The 19,161-nt window shown below is 36.0% G+C and overlaps 1 protein-coding gene across 1 annotated transcript in view; it reads right to left on the bottom strand.

Moving 5' to 3' along the window:
- Positions 1 to 19,161, bottom strand: part of Ace (Acetylcholine esterase) — a 488,528-nt gene that overhangs the window by 195,725 nt on the left and 273,642 nt on the right. Inside the window, 2 exon segments of the mRNA XM_074169648.1 lie at positions 8,609 to 8,764; positions 10,306 to 10,448. Coding sequence (XP_074025749.1) covers positions 8,609 to 8,764; positions 10,306 to 10,448 — 299 coding nt within the window.

Genomic DNA, 19,161 nt, shown 5'->3' with positions numbered 1-19,161 from the left:
GAATGCCCCACAATTTGACTAATCGACAGAAATTATTACATCCCAAGGTCTGTTTTTCATTGCTTTTGCGCAATCATAACGGAGCTCTTTTGGTTCGAATCGTCACGTGTGATGATGAGTGGATTCTCTACAACGGGAGACATTCAGGACAGTGGTGAGACCACCCAGGTGAGAGTATTCTAGAGATATCCATCGACGGCCACTTGCAGGGAACCTTCTAACAGGGAACCTCATGACACAGGCGGTCAAAGGCCTTATAAATATCAAGCACGACAGCTCTTGACTCTCCAAGTTTCTTGATTGTATTCTTCCAAATATGGGTGACATACGATAGAAAATCGCCTCTTGATCTTTGTTTCCGAAAGCCATATTGATGATCGCTCAAATTGTTCAGGAAATAGATTTGCTTTTTCTATAGCTGTTGTTGCATTTTAACCATCCACTTGTGTTAGCGATTAAATTCTGGGTTTTGTAAAATTTTGATCAACAGCTTCAGCTACCAACTAAGAGGATCTAGACCTGTTGGGATTGGCAAGCAGTTTATTCCTAATTCTTTGATTGTGAAGTTCTTTGCAAAACATCGCTATCGGAGTGGCTTGAGCATAGCATTTATGAGAGAAAAATTACAGAAAGATTTCATTTCAGCTTCATGAATCAATGAACTTTGTTGAGGTGAGTGCAATTATATAGTGCGAAATAGTGTTTCAAGTTTATGTGAAGCTATCTCTGCTATACCAGTAGAGTGGCATTTGATGATCAGCAACCAAGTGGACCAAGAAAATGCAGGCAACATATTGGATTTCTAAAATTTTCTAACAGATCTTCGAGGTGGATGACAATAGGGTCAGACAAAATGTGGAACTCTGAAAAACATCAGCGTTGGTTATATATGTTTCGAAAGAGAACCATCGAATACTACTTGTAAAAAACGATTTATGAGAATTTGCACCAATGACTCGCAGATTACCTTACCTACGATTGCTCTGGCATCAAAACTGAACAATGATTTCTGTGCTGGGAAGTCGACTGAATCAAACCTAGTTATCTATTCTCATTTCCTGTCGGAATCTTTGGAGAAAGGCTGTCAGATTGATTCTGTGTACCCTGACTTCTCTAAGGCGTTTGACAGGGTTAACCATAACCTCTTACTCCACTCCACTCACGAATAAGAATCAAATGATTAGAGCAAATTATCACTACTCCACGTTATCAAAAGTAACCTCTTGTGTTTCTCAGGGGTCACACCTCGATTCTTTATTATTCAATTTATTCATTAATGACATTTTTCATTGCTTGATCCCACCTTGAACTTCAATCTATATATACTCACGGCTATCCATAACATCATGGAAATTCTAGGGTTCATTAAACTGCTAACCTACGAATTCACTGACCCAACTGCTATTAAAGCCCTTTATTGCCCGTCCACACCTGGAGTAACGTTCTTCTGTCTGGTCCCCTCATTTTGTATCTTATATTAAGAACATCGAAAATGTCCAACACTTCCTCAGATACATAGCATATAAATCGTTACGATTATGAGTTGCTACTGCAATCTCTATGCTACATCATAATACGTGAAGGATCGTTCATAGATAGTGCTGTTATGATTCGGAATATCGAAATTATTGTTAGATCTAAAGTTTTTTGAGTGTATCTGATGTCTAGGAAGAAGTTTATTTACTAAATAAGTGGGTTGTTGTGTTTTCATCAGTTTGTGAATGAAACAGGCGAAATGAAATTCTCATCTGTTTTGCATTTTTAACCAATTCAGTTGATTAATTGAAGGGGGTCACATGATCTCTGTAATTCAAGCTGATTATCAGTCTAATGTAGGCTTTCTGAATTCTTGCAGAAGTCATGGAATAGATACAAGGGTCATAGACGACATCGCAATAATTAAACATAGATAAAATCAGTACGTCTGAAAAGGTAATTTCTAGAGACCTACTAAGATAGTGTCTGTTTGAATAGAGATGTTTCAGAGTACCGCACGACCTTTGAAAGAGAGTATTGACTTGATGAACAAATCTGAGGTTGTAGTCTATAGGTATGAAGTTCTAAACATTTTATTTTGTCAGTCAATTCCACAGAATGTCCATCAATATACAAATATACAAATCGATATTGTCTATGGCCCTTCCACGATCTTTTGCTTTTCCAAAAATCATTGAAGGTGATTTATTAGGATTAAGGTTTAGACAGTGTTGCTGCGAAATCTGAAGTAGATTTTTTATATCATTGAGCAATGTTTCGTGATCAATAAGCTGATTTACTCTATCGGAGTAGTACAAGTTGATGTAATCTGCATATGTATGAATGTTGAATAACTTAAGGACCTTGGAGAAGTCAGATGTGTAGAAAATAAAGAGTAGCAGGGCGAGAATTCAACCTTGCAGGGCTCCACGACATGCACTCATATTATCAGACTGACTACTCTTCATTACAACACGTTGCTCATATTCTTCAAAAATAAACTAATAAAGTCAAATGCCAAAAAACCAAGTTCAGCGCACATCAGATAGTGATTCCTGTTGTCAAAAGCCTTACTGTTATCTCGAGAAAAGAAAAGAGTGACGTTTTCATTATCGGTGGCTGAAAAAATATCGTCGGTCCTTTTCAACAGAGCACTAGATGTACTGTGATTTTTCCGAAAACCAGATTGGTGTTCAGGTAGGATGTTATTATCAGAGACGTAAGAGTATATCTGACTATAGGCTGCCTTTTCTACAATTTTTGATATTGTCAGTAATATATTAATGGGCCTCAACTCATTTGCTGTCAAAGGTTTAGAAATTTTGTTTATAGGAAAAATAATAGATTGTTTCCATAGTTCTGGGAAGATACTAGTATACTAGTATATGTTTTATTGTCGCTCATTGTTTTTTTGTCTAAAATCAACCCTTTTTGAACTCTAAATTTACCCCTTTTAAACTATTCTCAGTTGCCTGTAAATGATTATTAAATAAATAAATAAATAAATAATAAACAATATCTGTTTGCCTTTGAGAGATATCCAAAGATATCATACTATTAAACAGAACGAACAAGAAGTAATGTTCACTCAACAAATAAACTGCATGTGTCTACGCTTGTCCGATCCCATTAAAATCGCGAAAAACATAAATACTGACATTTTTATGAAATGCACGGCAAATTGTGGTGAAGCGAAACAGCCGTTTTGCATGCAACATTCTTGTTAACAGAGCCAATCTCTCATGTACTTCTAATTGAAATTATGAAAATATGTTTGAACGAATTTAATTATGTGCTTTCCAATCTTCGCACTTCACTGCATAAAACGCTTCACGCGATTCGCCATCGCGTAATTTTTTAATTATTTGTTAAACGGCGTAAGCACGCACGTACCGTTTGAATGGGGCCATATAAATGCGAATGTTTTCCCGATAGAGAATCGCGGTTTGTCGGCTATATAAAAAGTGAGAAGGAAAGTTCGGGAATGTTTCAAATCGAATGGCCGGAAAGTTCATCGATAAGTCATGGATAGATAAGTTCAATTAATGGAATTAGTTTTTATATCGAATTGTTTGGTAGAGTTCATTCCTTTCACAATGAAAAACTTTTTTCTAATTCACCTACAAATAGTATGTAGTGACCGATGATTTTTCGTGATAACCAATTCCAATAGTTTGAATGAACGTTTGTTTATCGTTTTTGCGAGAACACGCACTGTGAAAGTTCAACAAAAATCAATTATACGATTTGGGCCTGCTGCTGATAACTCACAAAACTAGCATAGCCAACGAATTCAATACAAAATTTGCAAAACCGGAAAAACACTTGCCGATAGAACTACCTACGAAAGAAAATTACCTGATTACGATATTGAAAGGTTTGAGGGATGATAAATCAATTGGAATTGTCGAAATTAGAACTGAAACTCTCAAAATTATTGGAGATTTCATTATGAAACCATTATCTCACATACTCAATAAATGCATAGAAAATGGTGTATGGCCGTCAGCCTTCAGAAACTAGATTTTAATACAACTTCACAAAAAGGGAGATATAACAAAAGTAGATAATATCATTATTAACGCACTCATAAAAATTTTTCGAGTAATTAATAAAGAGAAAGTTGACTACGTATATTGAAAAATATAAATTTTATCTGACAAGCAGTTTGGTTTTAAAGGAAACACGTTAACAGATGCAATCCTGGCTTTAACCACGAAACTAAATAATGCTTTGAATGAGAACAAGTCCTGTCTATGTATTTTCATAGACCTATCAAAAGCTTTCGACTCTGTGATTCACGTCCTACTTCTGAAAATATTAGAAGACATGGGTATCATGAATGAAATACTGATATTGAATATGGTGTGCCTGAAGGTAGTGTATTAGTGCTTTTTTCGTGGTGTTCTTGTATTGGACTGAATATTTATTAGGTAGTTAAGTAATGTACTCTCGAAAAAGGTGTTTGCTCAGTTATCGAGTATGTATCATCTATATTTACTGTATAAATGTTCTCAATATCGTGTTTGCTTTTTGCATTATACTATCATTCTCATTTATATTTTTCAAGTGTGATGCTTTTTTCGTAATGTTCTTGTATTGGATTGAATACATTTTTCTTTTTATGTAGTTTGTTTGAGGAGGTTTGTTTAGTTCTGCCCTCTTTCAACACCATCTACAAACAGGTCACAAGATTAATTTTGAGTCCACAAAATAGATAGCACAGGTGCAAAACCCAAGAATTCGACAAATTAGGGAAGCTATCGAAATCGAAAAGCAAGGCCTCATCAACAAAAGGGATGACTCACTAAACATCCCAAGGATTTGGAGAACAATAATTGAAAACAACCACCAAAGACAACCACAAATTGATAATGAACCATCGCAGGTAGGAGAACCGCCAGAAGCCATTAACAACCCTCAGGTAGAAAAACAGGTAGTAGAACTACCAAAAGCCATCAACAACCCTCAGGTAGAAAAACAGGTAACAAATCCATACAACTTACGCAAGCGAAACCATATAAAAACACCACAAGAAGAACCTGACATCAGTTACACCTCTCGAAGCGAAGCAGTAACTCGTCTTGATAATGCCATCTGAGATGATGGCGAAACGTCGACTATCGAATAGTACACAACGGATGAACACCCGGAAAAACAACACATCATATATATATATATATATATATATATATATATATATATATATATATATATATATATATAGCATATATAATGAATACTAAGGCGTTGAAGACACCATCCTGGCAAGCCATGATGAACCCCTCAGTTTCCGACTTCGGCCCACTCGACCGGAGAAAAGCAAACGTCAGGCGCTTTGTTAAGCCAAGGTCTCCAATGTTATCGAAGAAGACCCCATGCATTGGCTTATCCTTGTGTCTCCGAAAAGTAAAGTGATCTCTGAGGCTTTTATCTGAGCTTTTTGCTCAGATAAAAGCCTTGGTGACAGAGTTGTGGTCACCTCGTTCAGAGTCGAAAACTATACCGAGTTCATCAGCTGCTCGGGCAGCTGCCCTAAGAAGACCTACTCCAATTCCTGCTCTTTCATGATCACGGACCATGCAGAGAAGGGGATCCGAACTCCTGATGACTTTACATGCTGTATCCAGTACCATTCTGTCATGTAGACACTCCAAACTCAAAAGTCTACGGCCTCTCTGTTGTCGGGGGAAGTACAACCGTGAAATGGACGATTTGGGATGCAAACTCCGATAGAGATTCATCATTATTCGGGTTTTTACGTCGATTTGATACAGCTCCTCCCGAGTCCACTTCACTACTCCAAACGAGTAGAGTAAGATTGGAACGGCAAGCATATTTGTTGCAGCAACTTTGTTCTTCCCCGACAGTTCCGATGACCAGATCTGTCGAAGTTTGTGCTGATACTTGCCGTGGAGACAGTTTTTCACTGCTGTTACCTCTTGTGAGTGGCGTTGTTCCACCCCGAGGTAGGTATACGTGTATTATTATTATTATTATTATTATTATTATTATTATTTTTTCACCGTAGTGTGCGCTGGTCAGGCCCTATCCCCCGAAGCCCCGATACATTCGGGAGGGCGCGCCAGCATAATCAACCAATGACCACTCCCCACAACGTGGGGTAAGTGATCATTGGGTCCGAGTATCATGTGCCCTGAGCAAACGCAGTGAGCCAAGAATGATAGCCTTCTGCATCTGTGCGGCTAAGATTTCTGCCTTAGTGCGGCAAGGCGGTATGATTTTGAGATTCGAGAGTAGAGAAGACATCATTCCACCAAGGACTCCAATAATCAGAACGACCATCTTGACAGAGTGATCTGGATAGAGTCTGCGGAGTTCGAAGAGAAAATCTCGATATTTTATCCGTTTTTCCTCCTCTTTTCTGACGATATTCGTCTCACCCGGAGATGAAAACTCCACGACAAATATCGTTTTGGTCTGGTGGTCGAGAAGGACTACATCAGGCTTATTAGCCTTTATGAGCCTGAGATTGGGGAACGAATAGTTCCAATAAATTCGGCACTTCTCGTTCCCCACAACGGATTCAATATCCCCCGGAGCGTAGGGCAACACCGGTGTCTCGTCAATACCGTAAGAGTGCCGTAGATGGTAATATAGCACTCTTAGGGCCGCGTTATGTCGATGGATATAGGCCGAGACCGCATATGCTGGACATGCTGATAGCAAGTGCATTAGGGTCTCGGGCGCCTCGCGGCAGGCCCTGCACCTTGTGTCAGGATCCTCTATACCCATCACGCGATCGCGGTAGACTAAGGTGTTGAAGATACCATCTTGGCAAGCCATGATGAACCCCTCAGTTTCCGACTTCAGCCCACTCGACCTGAGAAAAGCGAACGTCAGGCGCTTTGATAAGCCAAAGTCTTCAATGTTATTGAATAAGACCCCATGGATCGGCTTATCCCTGTGTCTCCGCAGAAGTAAGGTGATCTCTGCGGCTTTTATCTGAGCTTTTTGCTGAACGGGTTCCAACTCGGTGACAGAGTTGTAGTCACCTCGTTCAGAGTCGAATACTATACCGAGTTCATCAGCTGCTCGAGCAGCTGCCCTAAGGAGAAATGCTCCAATTCCTGCTCTCTCATGGTCACGGACCATGCAGAGAAGGGATCCGAACTCCTGACGACTTTACAGGCTGTATCCAGTACCATTCTGTCACGTAGACACTCCAAACTCAAAAGTCCACGACCTCCCTGTTGTCGGGGAAGTACAACCGTGGAACGGACGATTTGGGATGCAAACTCCTATAGAGATGCATCATTTTTCGGGTCCTTACGTCGAGTTGATACAGCTCCTCCCGAGTCCACTTTACTACTCCAAACGAGTAGAGTAAGATTGGAACGGCAAGCATATTTGTTGCAGCTACTTTGTTCTTTCCCGACAGTTCCGATGACCAGATCTGTCGAAGTTTGTGCTGATACTTGCCACGGAGAGAGTTTTTCACTGCAGTTACCTCTTGTGAGTGGCGTTGTTCCACACCGAGGTAAGTATACGTCTTTCCGGCATCCAGATGATGTAGGATGATTCCATCTACGAGCTGCACATCCTCTCCGTAGTCCCCGCATCGTCCTCTTTTGAGATGAACCATTGCACATTTGTCTATCCCGAATTTCATACCGATAGCATGCGTGTACTCTTCCACCATCCTCAAGGAGTGATGGAGATCCTTCTCTCCAGAGGCATAAAAGTTTGGGATCATCCATATAAAACAGATGGGTGACCTTGTGCCTACGGTTTCGGGGGTGCCACAGTTATACACCCCTTCTGAAAGTGACCCACCCTGTTTGGACTCTTGCTTGACCAGATGTTATGGTGAAGCGAGTTCGCCAAAGTGGTATCAGTTGTTCAATGCATCTCACTATGTTATCGGGTACCGCAAGGCATCTGAGCAAATACAAGATGAGCTCATGCGAAATTGTATCAAATGCCTTACGGTAATCGATCCAGGTTATTATTATTATTACTATTATTATTATTATTATCATATTTGGATATGCAGTTGGTCAGTACCTCGCCTAAGGACAGACGGGGCTATGCAAGATATGTTGCTTGTCATTCACATTCATTCAGCTTTGTTCGAGGTATGATTCTCTGAATGAATTTGATTTTTAATTATGGGAAATTATCGACTTCGTGTTGATGTAGACTACCTCGCACTGACGAGAGGCCAAAAAGCCCGAAAATGGCCTGCAAATGTACCCGTTCCTTCAATTGGAAATCTATTCCGGCAGAAGCATATGCAGGGATTTATTCTGTGAAGAATTTTGCACTGTCACCTGTCGAATATAATTCAACACCCTTCGTGGCATTAGTCAGATGAGTGGTTGTTCTTTGATAGAACCTACCGTGTGTGTAAGTGAAGAAGTGAAGACTGGCCTGAACGAATTCTTCCTTTGGATGATTAAAATTCAAGATATTTAGTCAATATATCGACTTTAAAAAAAACATCAAACATAGATTTATTTCACCTGAAAAATTGGTATAAATCTTGATACTGAATTATTTCAGTAAACAGTTTAATGATTACAGAATAGAATTACAAATTCATACTCATTCTATGCACGTGATACAGTTTTCATTATTTGATATTTTATTGAATGAAATAAAATAATACTTACATGGTGAAATAGTAATAAAAAACTTTCATCCCTCTATCGGCTGCAACCTCAGCAAAATTGTTCGTTGGACAAACGAAAAAGTAGTCACCAACAACATCTCCAATCATTTTTTGATTGAGATAACCATCGTGTACATGCTCCCAATTCGTATACTGCAAACAAAATAAAATAAATCAGTTCTTGTAAACTCTCTTTACTGTTTTACTGTTTTTCAGAATTCTCATCATTTCAAAAATCAAATGTATAATGGAATATAAACGATATATTGAGTCACTTCATGATAGGAATTGAAAGTGAGAAGATAAAATACTACTGACCCAACTACAAAAAAAATTCTTATGGAAAGTACGCTTTCGATATCTATGAAATCATTGATCCTTCACAAACAATAAAAAAACATAAATTTTCTGGTAGTTCCATTTATGTGGGAAAATAAACATCAAATGGAATTTTCATTCGAACACCATCTTCTCAGATGGTAGAGTAACGATAGTGAGTTGAAAATATAAAGAAATTCCATATTTCTGAACCAGCATAACCATCATTTAAAATGTAAGAAATGAAGAACAAAAAACTTGATGTTGAAAACCAAAATTGGAACCATAAATTATAGCAAGCGATAACGCAACACTCATCCCAATGACAACCAATATTTTATTTGCCCACCTTGTTAGCTCTAGATGATCGAAACCTTCAAAACTAATGGCAAGCAGAAATGCTTGCCTGTAAATAGGCAACATTCCTTCTTTCGTAATGAAATTTGCAATCATTGTCCAAATGGTTTTTTCTCATCAGTTGTACGAATGGCGTATATATATATATATATATATATATATATATATTATATAATATATATATATATATATATATATATATATATATATATATTATATATAATATATATCAATACATTAAGTAAGTGGAAATTAGACAAAGTATTTTATTCCTATATCTGATATCAATAATCGACTCGTCGTTATGTTTACTGAGGGTGTTGAAATTTTGTAAATGATTTCTGTAAGCTGTAAAAGCCAGAAATTTAGGTTTTTCAAAGTTTATTGTTATTAATTGATGAATAAACCAGTCAATTATTTTTGGCATATCAGACTCCACCTTTTCTTTCAACTCGTAGTCTTTCTATAAACATCAAACTCTAAACCCTTATCGATATTTCCAATAACTAATATATCGAAAAATACTATTTGTTGTTGAGGCAAAATACAAAATCCTCTACGTTACTCTAAAACTTACACTAACCTAGAAGTGAAATTTAGTCATAATGAGGAAGTTGAATTGTTTTGTTCCCAAAAAATGAATGTTTGGGAATTAATTCGATTTTTTCCTGATTCCTTATAGTTTTCTTGATTCTTGATAGTCAGAACACTTTACTCTAGTCTCAAAAGACATCATACAGTGAGTCAAGACTGCGATGAGTGGTTTTGAACCACGAATACTTTGTATTTATGTTTTGGTTTCAACGTGCTTACTTGTGATCGCTTGGCTCTATCAATATAAAACCCAAAACTCTGTGTGAAAAAATCAACTATCACGTATCTATTCCATTTCATGTGATAGGGACCCCAGTATTTCAATTCAATTATGATCATGATGATGAACTCTACGAAATAAGTTCAACGTCAAAATAGTACACGTAGACACTTCAGAATCTCATTTAGGAAGTTGGCATATTTACCTGGAAAACGATGGCGTCACGTTCGAGTCGACTCATATTCTTGAATATCGTATCGATAATATCGTGATATTTCTCTCTCTGGAGAAAGCTAGGGCCGTCTTTCTCGAAGAAATCGATGAAATCGTATAGAAGGAAATACGTTCCTGAAACAAATAAAAGTTCGTCAATATATAGTAGTGGCTCTATAATTATATTTCGACCGATAAGGAGTAGTATATTACAGTCCTCTCACATCAGAACTCTACTTTTTCATTGAACGGTTTTATTAAGCTTGCCTTGTTTGTTTGTTAGGGTCAAATTCAGTAATTGAAGTTTGACCCCCTTCCTGTTGACAGATTAATCTGATATTTGATATACATATTTAGTTTTTAGGGCAATACAATTTAATTAATTCTGTATCTTTGTAAATCCAAGATGGCTGCAGCTACAAAATGGCGGATTATATATTTCTTCACAATTACCACAATATGGGTATCAAATGACAGGGCTTGACTAGTTGAATAGTAGTATCATTTGAAAAAGATGCAAATTTGAAATGGTCGCAGCTACAAAATGGCGGAGAACATATCATTCCACAACTACCTCAATATATCAAATGACAGGGCTTGACTAGTAGAATAGTAGTAGTAAAAATAGTAGATGCAAATGCAAAATAGCCGCAGATATAGTTCAAGTAAACGATATAGTGTTTTGTTGTTGTTGTTTTGTTTTTTTGTTATTCAATAATCAATATTTCATTTATATAGATGAGTGGAAAAGTAGGGATTAAAATAACAGAGTGATGATTGAAAATACTTCTGAATACTACTTACTCGCACTTGAATTGGTGTGAACCATAATAAACTCTTGCGGGTTGCGATGGAGGGTCAAATAGACCTACTCACTTGTGACCTAACCTAACTACTGACTCACATATATATATATATATATATATATATATATATATATATATATATATATAATATATATATATATATATATATATATATAATAATATATTATATATACAATCGATCGCTTCAAAAATACTTCACTGACTTTCTTCGAAAGCTGCTGATAATTCCTTTTCCATATTCTCCGTCCGTTTCACTATCACTGTCGTCATTTAAATCAATAATGAATTTATTTCCACCAATGATATGGTGGTGTCCAATCTCCATAGTCTTTTTCAACTAAAATTACTTTTTTAATCTTTTTCTGCCAGTCTTCTTCGGTAATATTAGATACTTCTTCTTTAACCAGCTTGTTATCAAATTTTGGAAAATTATTTTTACGCCTGATGCTCTGTTTCAATTCAACTTAAGGTTTGTTTAATGCTATTTGCCAAAATCTTGAACTCATGTCAATAACAGAAAAATATGTTTTATCATTCATAGTTGCAATTATATCTTCCTGAGTAGGTATTATATAATGTTCCTTTTTTATAGCTTCATTGAGATCTTTTGGATCAAGGCATAATCTAAGAGATCCATTCTTTTTTCCTACTATTACCAAACTATTAACCCAGTCTGTTGTGTAATCAACCTTCGACACAACACCTATATTCTTAAGTTCATTCAATACTTATTTTAGTTTGGACCTTAGAGTGAATCTCACTTTTCTACAAGCATGAACTACCGGAGTCACATTTGTATCTAATTAAATATGATATTCACCTTCTATTTTTCCCAGACCTGTAAAAATAGACGTATAATTTTCTATCAATTTCACAGTTTTCAGTTACAATATCCACTCGTTTAAGAATATTCTGTTCAATGCAGCCTTCCAATCCTAAAATAGGTTGAGATTCTACATTTGTTATCAAGAAATTCAAATAGTGTTTATTATTGCATATTAATGATATTCTACCCAGAGCCTTAGTTTTGAAACATTAAGCTTCAAATCATCTTGTTTCAACTGTTTGTGGTAATAAATTCACCTCACTTCTCGAATCTAGTTTGAAATTGATATTGTTCCAATTTGAACATTTGAATACCAGGCTTTGGTTATTTCATTAATTACAATCTCGGAGATGAAAAATTCATCATTGGAATCCTCGATTTTAATTTCTTTAATTTTTCTTAATTATCAGTCTGATTGTGAGAAATTATCAGTCTGATTGTGAGAAATTTTCAAAAAACAACAATTCTCATAGTGATTTTCACCTTTACAATAATTACAAAATTTTCCAAATGCAGGACAACTTCTAAAACTATGATATCTGTTACATTCTGAATAATAATTTGTTTTGTACTTATATTCATGCGCAGTATGACAACCATTCGATGAATTGACAGCCATTGATTTAGTTCTTGTGGATGACCAGTTTTGTTCTACCTTTGCCGAATCCTGCAAAACCCTTGCCTGTTCTTCAATAAGCTCCTGTATTACACAAAAGTCTATTGCTTCTGATAATGAAATGTCATTTGTCTTCAATGAAGCCTTTTGCGTCTTTTCGTCGAAAATTCCGCTAACAATCCTATCTCTTATTAAACTGTCTCTCAAACTGCCAAATTCGCAAGTACAAACTCTCAAACAAGCTGGGAAAACTGGTTAACTTTTCCTCATCCACCTTGTTCACCATCCCACATGCCAAGGACTTCCGTAAAGCTTCTCTCACATCTCTTATGAAGAAAAACATCAAACTTACTAATTCCAAGACCAATGTTATTTCATCTCAGATCGATGAAAGGAAATATAACGAAAACTTCTCTAGCTTGTTTTGAGTAAAATAGCTTATGGTGACATTAGGTCAGCTATCAGAATCTTGAGCTCAAGTGATACCTTAGCCGAGTACGATGAATCCACACTTTCAGTACTTCGATCAAAACACCCTCCATCAGATTCCTTCACGCATTCTCTGGATTCGCAACTACCACACGGTTTAAATAATCTAAAGGAACAATTCATTCAGGCCAGTCTGAACTCCCTACACTATGGATTAATAGACTGATACCCATCAGAAAACAACTAGTCCCCTGACTAGTACCACGAAGGGCGTTGGATTATATCCGACTAGTCTCAGAGCAGGATTCTTCACTGAAGTTATTCCTGCATATCTTTTTGGCGATACAACTACCGCAATATATTTTCAATCATTGGAACACACTTGCAGACCGGCTTCGTGCTGTTTGGCCACGCGTCAGTGCAAGGTAGTGTCTATTATTAACATGAAGTCGATGATATCCGATAATTGAAAATAGAATTCTTTCAGAAGGGGACACAAACAACAGGTTTGTATATCCAAAATTTGCTCAATTCCTCGTACAAGGAAAAGAAACTTTTCACATATAGTCAGTGGGCATACTTGAAGATTGGCTGTAAATCAAACAATCAAACCAGCCTTTCTAGTATGACTGATAACCAGTCCGTGCAAAGCTTATTGTTAAATCATCTGAAATTTAACTTTTAACTGTATTGCCAAACATTCGCCAAACTAACTGACTAATATAAGAAAACAAGTATAGCTGAGGCACCAGTCAATCTAATCATATACTGATGATCTTCAAACACGACTCAACCTGTGATGGAAGCACCAAACTCTTACGAAGGTTCGAAATAGATGAACACTTCAATCTAGCAGACCGCTATCATAATCTTCATGCACTCATTGTTCAGTGTGGTTCTGGAATTGAATCTGATCATTATTACGCATTGGTCAAAGACGAAACGGACTGGTTTAATTTTGACGATAATCGTGTCACTGGCCATGTCTTGAATTCATTGGAGCCTCTGGAGACACCCTACGTTTCATTCTATGAAAGAGAGAAAATTGGCAGATCAAGATCTTCAGATGATGTGGTGCTGCAGGTTTTTCCGGGTTTGTTGTTCCATAATTTCATTATTTGAATTACTTTCTTCTTTAATAGAAGTCTGAACTAGTGAAATTCACCATGAAACATTGTCAACTCCTTTCACGCAAACTTTAATGCAATAGATAGAATATAAGTTGGTTTCAGAAGACACATTTTTTCATCGATAATTATAATTGCATACGAGTATATTGTTGTTGTATATTTTATATGGAATTACATGAACCTAATTTTACAAAAACAAATCGTTCTCAAATTATATCTTTAAAAGGCTCTGCATAAAAGTAAATGAATATAAAGAACTTATTTTGTACGAAACGTTATCAAAGGGATATTTAAAAAGGGAGGTTATTATTCGAAGGATATTAAAAACGATGATTTCACAGGATTGCGAAAAGTTTCAGTTCACGATCCAATTCAAACTTGAAAATAAATGTCGCCAAATAATTTCATCGTTTAATTTTCTCTTGGACTCCGCTTATACGAATGAAAAAGTTGGAATGATCGAAGGGACTTCTGCCTTTTCCATTTCTCAAGACTATTTACGCTCAATATTCTACGTTGGTTACTCCATTAAGTTATTGAAAAACTTCGGGACCGCTTTCATAGAAAGTTTTATGGAGATTCTATATGGATTTATTCGAAGTCAAATATCAAACAGGTTGATTTCAGTCTCGAATCATCCGAATGAATAAACGAACGGGAGTATTTTCTTAAAGAAAAATGAATGGAATGTGGTTAGTAGCTACTTTAAGACGAAAAACAAAATGGTGTCACAAACCATCCGATTAGCTTTGAAAATATATTATTTTTGATGAGATCATCAATCGAACTGTTCATCTCAGAACCAGATGTCAGAATTGGTAAGAATTCCAATAGTATTTCATCACTTACTTACCTATAGTTTAGTATGGTCCACATTAGAATATGGATTTATAGTATAAAATCTCATCAGTATCTATACATCGAATATTGAAAGAGTTCAATTTTCTATAATGTTATCCAATTTGGTACTGAAGAGCCTTAGGGCAAGTGTCTTAAGGCGAAACACGTGTATACCAGTTAGGGTGACAGTGTTCCATGTGAGTACAATTTATTACCATTCATTCAAAGTAGAACTCATGTGAATGATATCTGATTCTTATTCCTCCACGAATGTTCGATATACAAACTGAATAGAGAAAAGTATCTTCTGTATAATTCAGCGTTCATATAGAAGTATTTGTTTCGAAAGAATTTTTTCTTTCGTGTAATTCAATGTTTATATGAAAGTAGCTGTTTCAGGAGGACTTTCTTTCAGTTTGTGTCTGAAAGTTACTTCTTTGCATGATCTACACATCCATGTATAGAGTTACTTATTTTCAAATTGATTAATCCTTTCTTTCTTTGGAAGATTCTCTCATCCATTTTTTTGTATCAGATGGAGTAGTAGAAAGCCAAAAACTTTCTTTCCCAAAAAAAAAATATAACCCTTTCAAATCAAGTTCAAAGAAGTTTTTGAAATACTTGAGTTTTGAAACTACTGGCGTGTATCCACAAGAAATTCAGTGTCATTATTTTTGGGGTTCGAAGGCCGTCGATTTTCGGAATTTCTTCCTGACGTTTCGCTGGCGTGACTGACTAGCTAGGTTAATACATCCTGAGTTTATCTTCGATGACTGGATATAACGGCTTTGTAAGGCGTATTTATGTTGACTCAAGTAGTCTGGTGTGATAATACCTGTACCTGAATATCAACACACCAGACTACCTGGAACTTTGAAGCATGAAGCGTGTGGCAGCAAAATTCGTTTTGAAATTACTGAAAAAAAGTACGCCAAGTTCGACCAAATGTCAATGTTTTCTTCGATTACTGTAGCGTAGTACATCAGGAGTTCTTGCTACATAGTCGTATGGTCAATAGGGCGTATTATTTTGAACCTATGCGCCGTTTGCGAGAAGTAATACAAAAATATGTCCGGTATTGTAAACAAACAATGTATGACACGAGTCATTACTGGTTGTAAGTTTTTGGGCAAAAACAACACCGTTATTTTGCCTCGGCTACCGTATTCCCTAGATTTGCCCTCCAGCGATTTTTTCTGTTCCATAATTGGAGAGACCCATGGAAGGATGGCGTTTTGCGACGATTGAGGACGCTGAGAGGACTCAAGGATATAACAAAAAGTGCATATCAAAATTGATTTGAGGATTGGAAAAAACGCCGGTATGAGTGTATTATATCAGTGGGAAACAACTTTGAAAGAAACGAAATAGAGAATGATGAATAAATACATATTTTTTGAGAAAAATTCAAATTCACCTCATTTTTTGAACAGATCTTGTATATCTGAATACTTCAAACTGCGAGCCGTTTAAAAGCGTTAATCAGATGGTTACCGTGCTAAAATTTAGATTTCCACAAAAATAGAATTTAGAATTGACAAATTCTTAAATTTATCATTTTTAATATCAGGTTGTGTTAATTTTTGGTATAGAGGAAGCATGTATAATTGATGAGCTATACCGAGACTGAAAATTATCTAATTGAAGATATGGAGGAAACATTATATATTACTCATCCTGACACGAAAACAAAAAATGCGTTCATTTATTGTGGTGGAACATTCAAACACCCACAGGAAATATAAAAGATTGTAGATCATTAGGCTGGTCGTCTATTTTTCTCTTCAAATACATTGATAGTGAAGAATGAAAACAAACGGCTTGGTATCCATGAATTTGAAAAATTCTAGAAAAAAATTGCAATATTTTCAAAATTACCAAATGGGCAATAATTTACTGGCATTATTTACGCAGTAGTTCTGCTTTATTGCCAGTGGACTCTGGAGCAGATATAACCACTTTCAAAAGGCATGAGGGTTGGAGATCATCGAAAATAGTCGAAGGCAAATATTTCAAACTGCGAGCCGTTTGAAAGCGTCAATCAGATGGTTACCATGCTGAAAATTCAGATTTCCACAAGAATAGAATATAGAATTGACAAATTCTTAAATTCATCATTGAGCAAACATTTTGTTTAATATCAGGTTGTGTTAATTTTTGGTATAGCGGAAGCATGTATAATTGATGAGATATACCGGGACTGAAAAATTATCTAATTGAAGATATGGAGGAAACATTATATATTACTCATCCTGACACGAAAACAAAAAATGCGTTCATTTATTGTGGTGGAACATTCAAACACCCACAGGAAATATAAAAGATTGTAGATCATTAGGCTGGTCGTCTATTTTTCTCTTCAAATACATTGACAGTGAAGAATGAAAACAAACGGCTTGGTATCCATGAATTTGAAAAATTCTAGAAAAAAATTGCAAAATTTTCAAAATTACCAAATGGGCAATAATTTACTGGCATTATTTACGCAGAAGTTCTGCTTTATTGCCAGTGGAGCAGATATAACCACGTTCAAAAGGCATGGGGGTTGGAGATCATCGAAAATAGTTGAAGGCTATATTGACCTGGAAAACTATAACGTGAAGTTTTTCTTGTGAAAGATCATCAGGAATAACATACCTCAATTTTGTAGGTGTATAAAGTCGATTTTTCATGTTAAGAAATTTTTTGATATTTTCACCACATGTTCACCCCCTCACACGGCCTGGAAAACTATAACGTGAAGTTTTTTTTGTCGAATAGATCATCAGGAATATCATATCTCAATTTTGTAGCTGTACAGAGTCGATTTTTCTTGTTACGATTTTTTTAATTATTTCTACCCTGTTTTCACCCTTTCAGGCAGTTTAATAAACAAGGATGGTTCTGTTTTTCACTAAACCAGTAAATAAGCATATCATATTGAAAAATGTTTGGTGTGCAGAGTCGGTAAATAAAAAAAATAAGAATGCGATATTTTTTTCTCGGTGTACTTCACACCCGTCTACATCTATCAACTTAATAATAAACTCAGTAGAAATTAGACAGAAGTTATTTTCTTCATTTTAATTATTTACTTACATGAATTGATATGAATTTATACAAGATTAAAAAACATCAATCGAACAAATATACAACAATCATTAATATATTCACATTTTTCTGTTCTGTTCTCACATATAGTCAGTGGGCATACTTGAAGACTGGCTATAAATCAAATCATCTAAAAGAACAATTCGTTCAGGTCAGTCTCAACTCCCTACACTGTAGGCTAATGGACTGACACCTATCAGGAAACAACTACTCCCCTGGCTAATACCACGAAGGACGTTGGATTACATCTGACAGGTGTCCAAAACAGGTGGCCAAAGAGCCCAAAACCGGTGTGCAAGTGTGTTCTAATAATTGAAAATCTATTGCGGCACTTGTATCGTCAAAAGTATATGCAGAAATAACTTCAGTGATGAATCCTGTACTGACACCTGTCGGATATAATCCAACGCCCTTCGTGGTATTAGCCAGGGGAGTAGTCGTTTTCTGATAGGTGTCAGTCCATTAACCTACAGTGTAGGGAGTTGAGAGTGGCCTGAACGAATGGTTCTTTTAGATGACTTAAGTTCTGTGTTATGGTCTATGTCTTGGTTCAATCATTGATGTTATTGTTGAGATTATAATGAAATTCTAAATTCAATCGTTCTTCTTATATGCTTCAATTATATGCCTTCAATTATATCTTCCCCAAAAATATTTTTCCAGTGAGTTTGTTCTGAAGTTAATTTATTGAAGTATTTTTTTGATCGGTTATAGAGCAATATTTCGTAAAAGATAAAAACAGGTTAGGTTGAGTGTATCTAACTGAGTAACGTGAAAATAAATATGGACTGCCATTGGAGAGAGAATATTGACTCCAACAACTTGAAAAAGACCAGACTCACGTCTTGGCATTTACCTCAGTCAGACACAACGTCACAAATTTGTAAGTGAAAATTTTAGGATTTGATGCCACATGATGCTGTTACGCAGTGATCAAGGCGTTGTGTCATCCGCATGTGAAATAGATGTGAAAATGATTTCACAAGTCCATATTATGTCTATGATCTTATTACGATTTTGTTCATCAGTTCATTCCGAAGGAAGTAGAAGGAGTTATCACCAATAAGGACAATGAAAATGGGAATTCAAC

The sequence above is a fragment of the Leptinotarsa decemlineata genome, unplaced genomic scaffold (genome assembly GCF_025532065.1).
Source record: "Leptinotarsa decemlineata unplaced genomic scaffold, Ldec_3_MD MMD2_P_RNA_scaffold_5, whole genome shotgun sequence".
Taxonomy (NCBI): Eukaryota; Metazoa; Arthropoda; class Insecta; order Coleoptera; family Chrysomelidae; genus Leptinotarsa; species Leptinotarsa decemlineata.
This window is presented reverse-complemented; position numbering and strand designations above follow the sequence as displayed.